At 45.6% G+C, this 12,808-nt stretch overlaps 1 protein-coding gene across 2 annotated transcripts in view; it reads right to left on the reverse strand.

The window, feature by feature from the left end:
• tdp1 (tyrosyl-DNA phosphodiesterase 1) overlaps positions 1 to 12,808 on the reverse strand; it is a 143,160-nt gene that overhangs the window by 17,915 nt on the left and 112,437 nt on the right. For both annotated transcript variants that reach the window (XM_068038250.1, XM_068038249.1), the window contains exon 14: positions 5,382 to 5,484. In XM_068038250.1, the coding sequence (XP_067894351.1) occupies positions 5,382 to 5,484 (103 nt within the window). The remainder of the gene's footprint in view (positions 1 to 5,381; positions 5,485 to 12,808) is intronic.

The raw sequence follows: 12,808 nt of genomic DNA on the forward strand, positions 1-12,808 counted from the left end.
CTGAAATAAAAACAGAAAGTGCTGGAAATACTCAGCAGGTCTGGCAGCATCTGTGGAGAGAGAAGCAGATTTAACGGTTCAGGTCTGTGACCTTTCATCAGAAGTCCCTAGATATAAACCATCATTTAGAAAGGCATCGATTAATCAAGGAAAGTCAACATGGATTTCTTAAGGCAAGATCATGTCTGACTAACTTGATTGAATGTTTTGAGGATGTGACAAGTAGGGTCGATTAGGGCAGTGCAGTGGATTTGGTCCATATGGATTTTAACAAGGCTTTTGACAAGGTCCCACATGGCAGGCTGGTCAAAAAGTAAAAGCCCTTGCGATCCAAGGGAGATTGGCAAATTGGATCCAAAACTGGCTTAGTGGCAGGAAACAAAGGGTAATGGTTGACCGGTGTTTTTGCGACTGGAAGGCAGTTATCAGCGGGGTTCTGCAGGCTCAGTATTCAGTCCCTTCCTTTTTGTAGGTTATATTAATGATGTGGACACAAATGTAGGGAGCATGATAATGAAGTTTCCAGGTGATGTGAAAATTGGTCATGTGGTTGACAGTGAGGAGGAAAGCTAGTAGGAAGATACAGTTGGTCGAGCCAGTTGGGCAGAAAAGTGGAAATGGAATTTAATCCAGAGAAGTGTGAGATAAAGCATTTGGGAGGTGCAACAAGGTAAGAGAATACAAAATAAATGGGAGGGTACTGAACAGTGTGGAGGGACAGAGGGACCTTGGAGTATATGTCCGCAGATTCATAAAAGTAGTAGGACAAGTCGACAAGATGGTCAAGAAGGTTTATGGTATGCTTTGGTCACACTCACAAGAGGTCCTTCTTCTTCTTTGGCCTCCTTGACTCGGGAGACAATGGGTAAGTGCCTGGAGGTGGTCAGTGGTTTGTGGAGCAGCGCCTGGAGTGGCTATAAAGGCCAATACTAGAGTGACAGATTCTTCCACAGGTGCTGCAGAAAAAATTGGTCGTCAGGGCTGTTACACAGTTGGCTCTCTCCTTGCGCTTCTGTCTTTTTTCCTGCCAACTGCTAAGTCTCTTGGACTCGCCACACTTTAGCCCCGCCTTTATGGCCGCCCGCCAGCTCTGGCAATCGCTGGCAACTGACTCCCATGACTTGTGATCAATGTCACAGGATTTCATGTCGCGTTTGCAGACGTCTTAAAAGTGGAGACATGGATGGCCGGTGGGTCTGATACCAGTGGCGAGCTCACTGTACAATGTGTCCTTGGGGATCCTGCCATCTTCCATGCGGCTCACCTGGCCAAGCCATCTCAAGCGCCGCTGACTCAGTAATGTGTATAAGCTGGGGATGTTGGCCGCCTCGAGGACTTCTGTGTTGGAGATACGGTCCTACCACCTGGTGCCAAGGATTCTCTGGAAGCAGCGAAGATGGAATGAATTGAGACGTCGCTCTTGGCTGACATACGTTGTCCAGGCCTCGCTGCCGTAAAGCAAGGTACCGAGGACACAGGCTTGATACAGTCGGACTTTTGTGTTCCGTGTCAGTGCGCCATTTTCCCACACTCTCTTGGCCAGTCTGGACATAGCAGTGGAAGCCTTTCCCATGCGCTTGTTGATTTCTGCATCGAGAGACAGGTTACTGGTGATAGTTGAGCCTAGGTAGGTGAACTCTTGAACCACTTCCAGAGCGTGGTCGTCGATATTGATGGATGGAGCATTTCTGACGTCCTGTCCCATGATGTTCGTTTTCTTGAGGCTGATAGTTAGGCCAAATTCATTGCAGGCAGCCGCAATCCTGTCGATGAGTCTCTGCAGACACTCTTCAGTGTGAGATGTTAATGCAGCATCGTCAGCAAAGAGGAGTTCCCTGATGCGGTCTTTCCGTACTTTGGTCTTCACTCTTAGGCGGGAAAGGTTGAACAACCTGCCATCTGACCTTGTGTGGAGGAAAATTCCTTCTTCTGAAGTCTTGAACGCGTGTGAGAGCAGCAGGGAGAAGAAAATCCCAAACAGCGTAGGTGCGAGAACACAGCCCTGTTTCACGCCACTCAGGATATGAAAGGGGTCTGATGAGGCACCGCTATGTTGAATTGTGCCTTTCATATTGTCATGGAATGAGGTGATGATACTTAGTAGCTTTGGTGGACATCCGATCTTTTCTAGTAGTCTGAAGAGACCACGTCTGCTTTCATTGATCTCACCAAAGCCTTTGACCTCATCAGCAGATGTGGTCTCTTCAGACTCACAAGTAAAGCAATGAAAATACAGAACCAAATTGAAGAGTTATAAAAAAACTGGAACAATTTTTAAAAGACTGATACATGAGCTGCCAACAAAACTGAGGACAAGACACATGACCCTCTATAACTCAAATCCACATCTGTGCCTATTAAGACTGAAAACAAAGTTAGCTCGGTCTGCACGGAAATGCGACAGATAATCAGAGCTGGATGTGAGCTGGACTCAAACACAATGAGACAAGACCTTTCTCCGACTTCTCGTCTCCGAAAACCTCCATTACAATGGAGTGTGAACCACCCACATCTCCTCAGAATGGGGCCATCATCAAAGCCATTATACCAGCCAGGCTAGGACTGAAACCTGAAGCCACATGGGCCAAATCAACCCTGGTAAAATTCACCTTAAAAGGTTATCATTTTGAGGAACAAGGGGGGAGTCTTTTCAGGACAAGACTGGAGACAACATCAATCTGGTCTGTCCTCAGCCACACAGTGCAACAAAAAAGCCATTTTTGAATTCCAGCAAGGCTGAGACAGAGAGGCTAAGAGAGAGAGATCAGTTCCAGCCAATACAGTTAAACCCTGCTGAGACAAATTGGAAGCTAGCTACGGCAGGAACAGGAAAGTGCCTTTGCAAAAATGACTCTTCTGCCGCAGACAATTGACCGAAGACATCAGTACCATCTTCAATCCAAACTGAACTGCCAGGAGACTGCAACAAGCCAAAGATTACCAGACAAACAGCAAACGCCTGCAACTGTAAAATTCACCTCCCAAGGAGAATCCCACAGGTTATTCCTGAAACAACAGACTTTTACAACCTGAACTCCTCTTACCCTGTACTTTTCTATCTTCTCTTGAGAGTGCGTGTGAAAGTGAATGCATGCGTGAGTGGTGTTGCAAACTATTTTGGGGATCATTTATTTGTTTAATAAATAGTTAATCTGCTGTTTTAAACCTACAAGGAAAGCTGTCACTGCCTGTTAATTTGGCAAATAAAACACAAGAGTTAAAACACTAGTAACAAAAACACACTTGCTGTGGTCAGTTGGGAGGTCAACAGTGGGAACCAGCCATGCCACCAGCCTCCTGGCCATAGATCTCTCCTTTATTAGCTGAAGCACAGATTATAAGAGCAGGAAGGTTATGCTAGAACTGTATACAACACTAGCTAGAACACAGCTTGGGTACAACGTACAGTTCTGGCCACCACATTAGAGGAAAGATGTGATTGCATTGGAGAGGGTGCAGAGCAGATTTATGAGGATGCTGCCAGGACTGGAAAATTTTATCTGAGGAAAGACTGGATCGGCTGGAATTGTTTTCCTTAGAACAGAGGATGCTGAGAGGTGACGTAACTTGAGGCGTATAAAATTTGAGGGGCCTGGATAGAGTAATTAGGGACCTATTTACCTAAGCAGAGAGGTAGCTGTTCATCGACCGGCACGGACACGATGGCCCGAATGCCCTTCTGTGTCGTACATTTTCTATGATTTCTAATTGTCCACAATACTCAAAAGGGTAATCTAACCAGCGATCAATACAACCTCTCTGCTTTGAATTTTATTCCTCTAGAAATAAATCCAGTGCTTTGTTTGCATCTTTTGTGGCTGATAATTACAGCTTGTGTCGCCACACTAACTGGCTGTCCGCCATGGATCAAGCTCACTCCTCCAAGAGCACTCCTGCTGGTGTCCTTGCCTGAGGAGATACCTGTCGGACAATAACCCATTCCTGCTTGACGCTGGAAAACACCTCAAGGATTGACCTGCCAATCTGAGGTTCTTAATTATTTAATTGCACCATAAACCGGTCTTCCAGGAAGAAAGTTTATTGCTGGAGTTCGAGTGGGTTTATTGATGTATATTTTCAGCTCGTACCCTGAATCTGACCGCGGATTTGGGGCTAGTTTACAGCTCTTACCTTTTCTTCAATTCATCCTCGGGATGTGAGTGTCGCTGGCAAGGTCAGCATTTAATGCCCAGCCCTGGCGGCCCCTTGAGAAGGTGATTCCGGAACCCCTGCGGTCTGTGTGGCAAAGGTGCTCACACGGTGCATCAGGTAGGGAGTTCCAGGATTTTGACCCTGCGATGATGAAGGAACATCCGATACTTTCCCAGTCTGGACGGTTTGTGACTTGAAGAGGAAGTTGACGATGACGCACATTCTGCCACAGGCCCAGTCCAGCAACTATGTCTTCAGGACTCGGCTGGCTCAGACAATGGCGGTACTACTAAGCCACTCTTGGTGACGGACACTGATGTCCCCCAGTCAGAGTACATTCTGTGCCCTTGCTACCCTCAGTGCTTCTTCCAACTCCACCAACATGGAGTACTGATAAATCAGCTGAGGGAGGGCACTAGTTGGTAATCAGCAGGAGGCTCCTTGCCCATGGTTGGCCCAAAACCAAGATCCTTCATAGAGTTGGGAGTCAACATTAAAAAGAAAGTAGACTTGCAGTTATATAGCGCCTTTCACAACCTCAGAACATTCCAAAGCATTTTACAGCCAATGAAGTATTGTCACTGTTGTAATGTAGAAAACATGGCAGCCAATTTGAACACAGTAGCTCCCTCAAACAGCAATGTGCTCATGACCAGATAATTTAGTTTTGTTTTTAGTGATGCTGGTTGAGGGATAATGCCTCTGTTCGTCTTCAAAATAGTGCCATGGGATCTTTTGCACCAACCTGAGAAGCCAGACAGGGCCTAAGTTTGATGTCTCATCCGAAAGATGGCACCTCCAACAGTGCAGCACTCCCTCAGTACTGCACTAGGTGTGTCAGCCTAGATTTTGCGCTCAAATCTCTGGAGTGGGACTTCAGCCCAAAACTAACTGACTGAGAGGGGAGAGTGCTAACAACTGAGCCACGAATGCCCCTCTCCCCCTCCTTCTGCCTGGCCAACTTCCCTAGCGACACTGCCTCACTCATGATGAATGGTCACTTTGTGAGTTTGAAGTGTCTTCTGGAGTGTTATTTCAGTGATGGTCAGGGCTTCAGGTGAGGAGAGGGGAATTTGTGCTTTTAAAAAAAAATGGCAAAATGGAAAGAAAAGGGAGACCAGTTTGTAGAGCTTCAACTGAGATCTGCAAAGACAGTTCAACACAGCTATGGTTAGACCAAAGATAATTGAAAAGGTAAGTGGACACACAGTTTGACAGAATGAACTTACAAAAGCCTTGGGCAGGTACAGAACTCCCAGTTCATACGAGCGGATCATCAGCTGAAAGCCATTTTTCTCCAGAGCTCCCCAGGCAGCCTTTGACAGATTGGCACTAAAGTACAGACGCAGACAGGAGAGCTATCACTCATGAACTCAATCAAGCACCAAAGTTGTGCTTATTAATAATTCAGATCAATGTACAAACTCTTCGAAAAACTGTCAAATTCCTTTAGAACTTGGAAAATTAAATTCTACTTTTGTCCCATCCATATAATCATTGTTGGGCATTGCAAATGTCATTTACATGGCTATAATCTATGATAGATTAAAAATCTTACATCAGCTACACCTCCTTGCCTGTGCCATCTCACTTCCTATTGTCACATTTTTGTCACACTTTATGCTGCAATTTTTTCCATCATAAATTCCATGTCCACATTTATAATGGGAGAGTGTCTCTGTAAATTCATCACGGTGACTGCAAAACCAGGCCATTACGTCCTTACAATTGAATTGTACAGCACAGGAGGAGGCCATTCGGCCCACTGTGCCTGTGTCTGCTCTTTAAAAGAGCTATCCAATTAGTCCCACTACCCCCTGCCCTTTCCCCATAATATCCCTGCAATTGTTTTCTCCGTGAACTATTTACCCAATTCCCTTTTGAAAGTTACTACTGTATCTGCTGCAGGCCGCGCGTTCCAGATCCTAACAACTCGCTGCGTAAAAAGAATTCTCCTGATGTCCCCTCTGGTGACCGATGCTTCTGCCAATGGAATCTGTTTCTCCTTATTATCAAAACACTTCCTGATTTTGAACACTTTCTGAAAATTATTTTCTGCTGCCGTTGTTTTGTCGTCAGCACTGAACTGACGAAGAATAGCGAGCTCCCCAGTCCTGCAGGGAGAATAAAAGGTCAGGGTTCGCTGAGATGACGAGAGGAGCTTGCGGAAAAACACGTCAGAAGCTGACCGGTGGCGTCAAAGAAAACAGCAGCAGAGGCTAAAGACAAGAGTCCAAAATTCTTTCAGTATCGCAACAGCAAGAGAAGAGGTGAACATCATAAAAGGTGCAAAAAGAACTGAAATTGAGAGCAAGTGCAAGATGAAGTATTGACAAGGGAACAAGGGGAGGTGGTGGTGTAGTGGTAATGTCACAGGACTAATAATTCAGACCCCAGGCTAATGCTCTGGGGACATGTGTTCAAATTCCACCTCGGTGAAATTTGAATTCAATTAATAAATCCTGAATTAAACGCTAGTCTAATGATGACCATGTTGTTAAAAACCCATCTGATTCACTAATGTCCTTTAGGGAAGGAAATCTGCCATCCTTACCCGGTCTGGCCTACATGTGACTCCGGACCCACAGTAACGTGGTTGACTCTGAAATGGCCTAGCAAGCCACTCAGTTCAAGGGCAATTAGGGATGGGCAATAAATGCTGGCCTTGCCAGTGACGTCCACAAACAAATCATAAAAGAACAACTGGAGCCTTTAAGGTATTAAAATGTCCCAAGGTTTTAAGGAGCACCTTAAAGGAGGAGAGAGGGGTTTAGGGACAGAAATCCAGAGCTTCGGGCCACCAAGGCTGGAGAGATGAAAATCGAAGGATAAGAACATAAGAAATAGCAACCCCACGAGCCTGCTCCACCATTCAATAAGATCTGATCTTGGCCTCAACTCCACGTTCCTGCCTGTTCCCCATAACTCTGGACTCCCCTATAGTATAAGAATCTGTCCATCTTAGCCTTGAATATATCTAATCCAGCCTCCACTGCTCACTCTGCAAGAGAATTCCAAAGATTAACGACCCTCTGACACAATTCCTCATCGCCGTCTAAAAGGGAGACCCCCTTAATTTGAAACTGTGCCCCCCTAGTTCTAGATTCCCTCACGAGGGGAACCATCCTCTCAGCATCTACCCTGTCAAGCCCCCCCTCAGAATCTTATATGTTTCAATAATATCACCTCTCATTCTTCTAAACTCCAACGGGAGTCGGCCCAACCTGATCAACCTTTCCTCATAAGACAACCCCTTCTTCCCAGGAATCAACCTCGTGAACTTTTCTGAACTACCTGCAATGCAAGTACATCCCGACTGACGTGCAGCAGGCCAGAATTGGAGGAATGCAGAGATCTCTGAGGGTTGTAGGGCTGGCAGACGTTACAGAGATAGGGAGGGGGGTGAGGGATTTGAAAACATGGATGAGGATTTTTTAAATTGAGGCGACAGCTCGAAGGCCAGAACAGTAGGTGGTGTGTCAGAGGAATCTGTGATCCAATCGTGCGGGGATCTAATTCCTGGGATGACAGTGTTGTCCTATGAGGAAGGATTGAGTAGAACAGGCTTATATGCTGTGGAGTTCAGAAGAATGAGAGGTGATCTCACTGAAACGTAAAATTCTGAGAGGAATGGACAGGGTCGGTGCTGAGAGATTGTTTCCCCAGCTGGAGAGTCGCGACCAGGGGTCACAGTCTCAGGGTAAGGGGTTGGCCATTTAGGACTGAGATAAGGAGAAATTCCTTCACTCTGAGGATTGTGGATCTTTGGAATTCTCTACCAGGAGAGCTGCAGATGCTCAGTTGTTGAGTATATTTGACACTAAGGGAATCAAGTGCAATGGGGAACAGGTGGGAAGGTGGAGTTGAGGTTGTAGATCAGCTAGAATCTTACTAAATGGTGCAGCAGGCTCGAGGGGCCCTATGGCCTACTCATGCCCCTATTTCTTATGTGCAGAGCTCTGACCAGCTCTCACCTTGAGCTCTGGGTTCAGTCCTAGTTGCTAAAGTTCAAGAGAGATATTGAAGCATTGGACAGAGTGCAAAAAAGAACAATCTGGCTGGTCCCTCAAGTCGGAAGACTGATCTATGAGGAAAATATTATGATACTTAAGCTCCTCAGTCCTGAAAGAAGGGCCCCTCATAGAGGTATATGAGATATAGGACAGGTAAATCCCGTAACATCAGTTCAAAACAAATTTGACAGCAAGGTACAGGTTTAAACTGATGAAAGGCAATGTCACAAAAACTTTCTTCCCACAAGAAGTAATCAACACTCTATTGGTGAGTATAGTGAAGGCAAAAACCTTTCAGTTAATTACAAGGCATTTTCCATTACTGTAAAACATCAAGAAATAAATATTATAAAGCAATTGCAACACCACTATTCATTACAGTCTCAACATCAGATCACCTTTCAGAAATCAAAAACAGTTACGAGATGTGAGAATTCATTTTAACATACTTTTGTTCTGCCATTATGAAGGGTTTTGATAAGACTAGAAATTGTTTCCAGTGGCAGTGGAGTTGGTAACCAGAGGAGACAGATTTAAGACAAACAGCATAAGAACTAGAAGCAAGGTGAGCAGAATTGCTGTTACACAGCGAGTTGGTACGATCAGGAATGCACTGCCTGAAAACGGAGTGGAAGCAAATTCCAATTGTAACTTTCAAAAGGGAATTGGATAAATACTTGAAGAAAAATTTGCAGGACTATGGGGAAAGGACAGGAGAGTGAGACTAATTGGAAAGCTGTTTCAAAGAGCTGGCACAGGCACGATGGAACGAATGGCCACCTTCTGTGCTCTATCCCTGTATTTGGCCCAGCGGGAATTTTTGATCAATTTAGATTACAGAGAATAAAAGAACGCAGGAAGAATCACGGATGAGAAAAGGCCACTCGAGTCATCGACAAGGTATCTTTCAGGCAAAGAAAGAATGAACTTGCATTTATTGGATGCCTTTCATCTCCTCAGTAAATCCCCAAGTGTTTTATAGTCAATGCATTAATTTTGGCTGTGCAGTTATTGGCAAACATGGACTTTTTGGGCAAAGCAAGATTCCACAGAAATCAAAGAGAGGAATGGCCAGTTAAGTAGATTAGATTAGATTAGATTAGATTAGAGATACAGCACTGAAACAGGCCCTTCGGCCCACCGAGTCTGTGCCGACCATCAACCACCCATTTATACTAATCCTACACTAATCCCATATTCCTACCAAATATCCCCACCTGTCCCTATATTTCCCTACCACCTACCTATACTACTGACAATTTTATAATGGTCAATTTACCTACCAACCTGCAAGTCTTTTGGCTTGTGGGAGGAAACCGGAGCACCCGGAGAAAACCCACGCAGACACAGGGAGAACTTGCAAACTCCACACAAGCAGTACCCAGAATCGAACCCGGGTCCCTGGAGCTGTGAGGCTGCAGTGCTAACCACTGCGCCACTGTGCCGCCCTAGTAGTGCAGGTTAAGGGATAAATATTAACCCATGACACCAGGGGGAACTCCCTTGCTCTTTCTTCAAAATAACACCATGAGATCTGTTACCTCCACCAGAGAAGGCAGGCAGGGCCTCAGTTTAAAATCTCATCCAAAAGATGGTATCTCCGACAGTGCAGCACTCCCTCAGTACTGCACTGGGAGCGTCAGCCTGGCTTATGTACTCAAGTTTCTGGAGTGGGACGTGAACCCTCAACCTTCTGACAAGAGGACCACCCACTTAGCCACGGCCGATATCAACTCTCCCTTTACAGGAACCTAAGAGTCGGGGATGAGAAAAGGCTTCTCTATAAAAATGATGCAGACTTGGTGGATCGATGCTGTTGGCAGCTTCTCCCTGTAGCCTGTGGGTATTGACTGATGAACTGAATTGTTTTCAGCCACTTCTCATCTGTAAGGCAGCACATCACTTAAAGCAGAGTAGGGGCAATTGATCGAAAACATCCCCTAGTTCATTTAAACCCTGACCTTATTTTATTGCGTTTGATACCATCAAATGACTCAGTCTTTTATATAATATAAATATCCTACCATTGAATCTAAAGTCTAAATTAAATCACTTCACCTCATTTAATATAATGCAGACACATTCAGAGTAGACTGTGTTACAACAGCACTGTAACCTCAGCACTCAGCTGTACAGAGTCCCTTACAGATAGAGACGACTGATAAATGTCTATAGGGCACAGTCTACTCTCAAAGCAAGGTAACCTATTAAATAGTGAATGGTAGCATTGTGGTTATGTTACTTGGCCACTAATCCAGAGGCCTGGGCTAATGATCCTGAAACACAAGTTCAAATTAAATAAATCTAGAATAAACAGCTAGTCTCGGTAATGATGACCATGAAACTACCAGATTGTCGTAAAAAACCATCTGGTTCACTAATGTCCTCCAGGGAAGGAAATCTGCCCTCCTTACCTGGTCTGGCCTACATGTGACTCCAGACCCACAGCAATGTGGTTGACTCTTAAGTGCCCTCTGAAATGGCCTAGCAAGCCACTCAATTGCATTCAAGAAACTGGCTCACCACCATTTTCTCCAGGGCAACTGGGGTGAGCCATCAAAGTCTTCAGCGACGTACACGTCCCATGAATGAATAAAAAAAATTCGTGCTTGTACTATCTCTTTGAAAGTGCTATCCAATAGTCCCGCTCCCTCATGGCCCTGCTAATTTTTCCCCTTCCTAGTATTTATCCAATTCCATTTTGGAAGTTACTTTCAGGCGGTGCGTTCCGGATCACAGCAACTCGCTGTGTAAAAAGAAATTCTCCTCGTCTTGCCTGTATGGACCCTGGGCCACATCTGGTCAGCGGCAGCCAACTGGTTGCTGGTGGAGTGGTAAGGACGGCAGCCCGCCCCCAGGAGCTGCAGGTCAATCGGAGGGCCAGCAGCTCAGCAGTGCCATCAGCCGCAGTGGCCACTGCTGGGACTGCACCGGGAGGAAGTGGATGCCATAAAGGGACAGCACCCTCGCAACCAGGTAAGTGGGGTCTACCAGGCCCTGGTGACGGGGGTTGGGGGGGGGGGGGGGGGGGGGGTGTGGCGTTGGTGAAGACATGCGGCACTGTTGCCATGGAGCCGGCCATTGCTGCTGGCGGCCACCCCCCGTGGGCCGAAGAGTGCCCAAATAGGGGGCCCCCCACTCCACCGCCAAGGTTTACCTGGTGGAAGTGCGGTTTTTCAGACGCGACATTAAATTGGGATAAAAGCAAAATACTGCAGATGCTGGAAATCTGAAATAAAAACAAGAAATGCTGGAAATACTCAGCAGGCCTGGCAGCATCTGTGGAGAGAGAAGCAGAGTTAACGTTCCAGGTCAGTGACCCTTCATTTGCCCTCTTTGGTGGACATGGGAAGGAATATGGGTACAGAGGAGGCCATTCAGCCCCTCAAACCGGTTCCGCCATTTAATTAGATCATGGCCGATCTGCATCTCACCTCCATTTACGCATCTTCACAGAAGCAGAATCAGACAAAAATTGACACCAAGCCACCTAAGGAGATGGCAGAACAAAAGGTAGGTTTTAAGCAACATCTTAAAGGAGGCAGAGAGGTTTCAGGAGGGAGTTCCAGAACTTAGGGTCCAGACAAATGAGGCACAGCCGCCAATGGTGGAGCAAAAGAAACAGGGGATGGACAAGAAATTGGAGGAACACACAGGTCTCGAATGTAGATACAAGAGAACTGGCCTCTGACTGTTGCTTGGAGTTCTGGTGATCAACAACAGATTTTTGTAGTATAAAAAAAAAGCTTTGCACAGTTACAGTTTTTTTTGTGGGCATTAAAAAATTGTCCAGTTAAAAGCTGCTCATTACTTGGACATTTATTGACACATTCTCAGCCCTCTGATGATCTGGGGATATGGGTGCAAATTATGAGTGCACAAGCGCTCGCACTGTAGCTTACAGAAAATTATAGCCCTTCGCTCTTGAAGTTGAGGTCACGAAAATCTCAGGTCTAATTTTGCTCTGTCGAGCAGGGAGACACGCATTGTAGTTTCTTGGCAAACGTTTGCACAGAGTTAGTGGCAGGGAAGCCAATCACAAAGATGATAAATCTCAAACACTTCCACGCAGTTCTCTATCAAGGTCAACATGTGACTAAGAACTGTATGCAGTGAACACAACACACTCCTTTACACCTGCTCTGTTGGTTCCAGCATTGAGTTACACCATGTCAGGTACAATGTACCCTCTAATTATTTTTTGGAGCGCGTGGGTGATTTGTTTAATTGTGCGGTGTTACGAAAGTACTTCCTTTTTTAATATTCTATTTTTGAGGACTTGTGTTAAAACTGAAAAGTTTCCATGGATGTGTTTTTTTTTGTACCAAGTTCACCAAAAGGACACTTGAAATGCTGTTTGAAAAACTACCTGTGCTGGAAGTCATGTGCTTTCAGCTCAGTAAACAACAGAATCCTTGGTGACCTGGGGAAAAATGGTTACAGAGAAGCCAAATGTCAAGATTGATGGAGGTCAGAAGGTTGACTCCATGTTCAGGGTTTGGACATTGTTTTCAGCAGTTGGGTGTGAACTGTTTGAAGACAGTTGGTGTTTTCCTGCCAAGGAAAAAAGAAACCACCCGGCTCACCTCCTTCTCTACCTCTTTGAAGAAATCCTGCAAAGAACCAATCCCTGGTGCCGCACA

The sequence above is a fragment of the Heterodontus francisci genome, chromosome 9 (genome assembly GCF_036365525.1).
Source record: "Heterodontus francisci isolate sHetFra1 chromosome 9, sHetFra1.hap1, whole genome shotgun sequence".
Taxonomy (NCBI): domain Eukaryota; kingdom Metazoa; phylum Chordata; class Chondrichthyes; order Heterodontiformes; family Heterodontidae; genus Heterodontus; species Heterodontus francisci.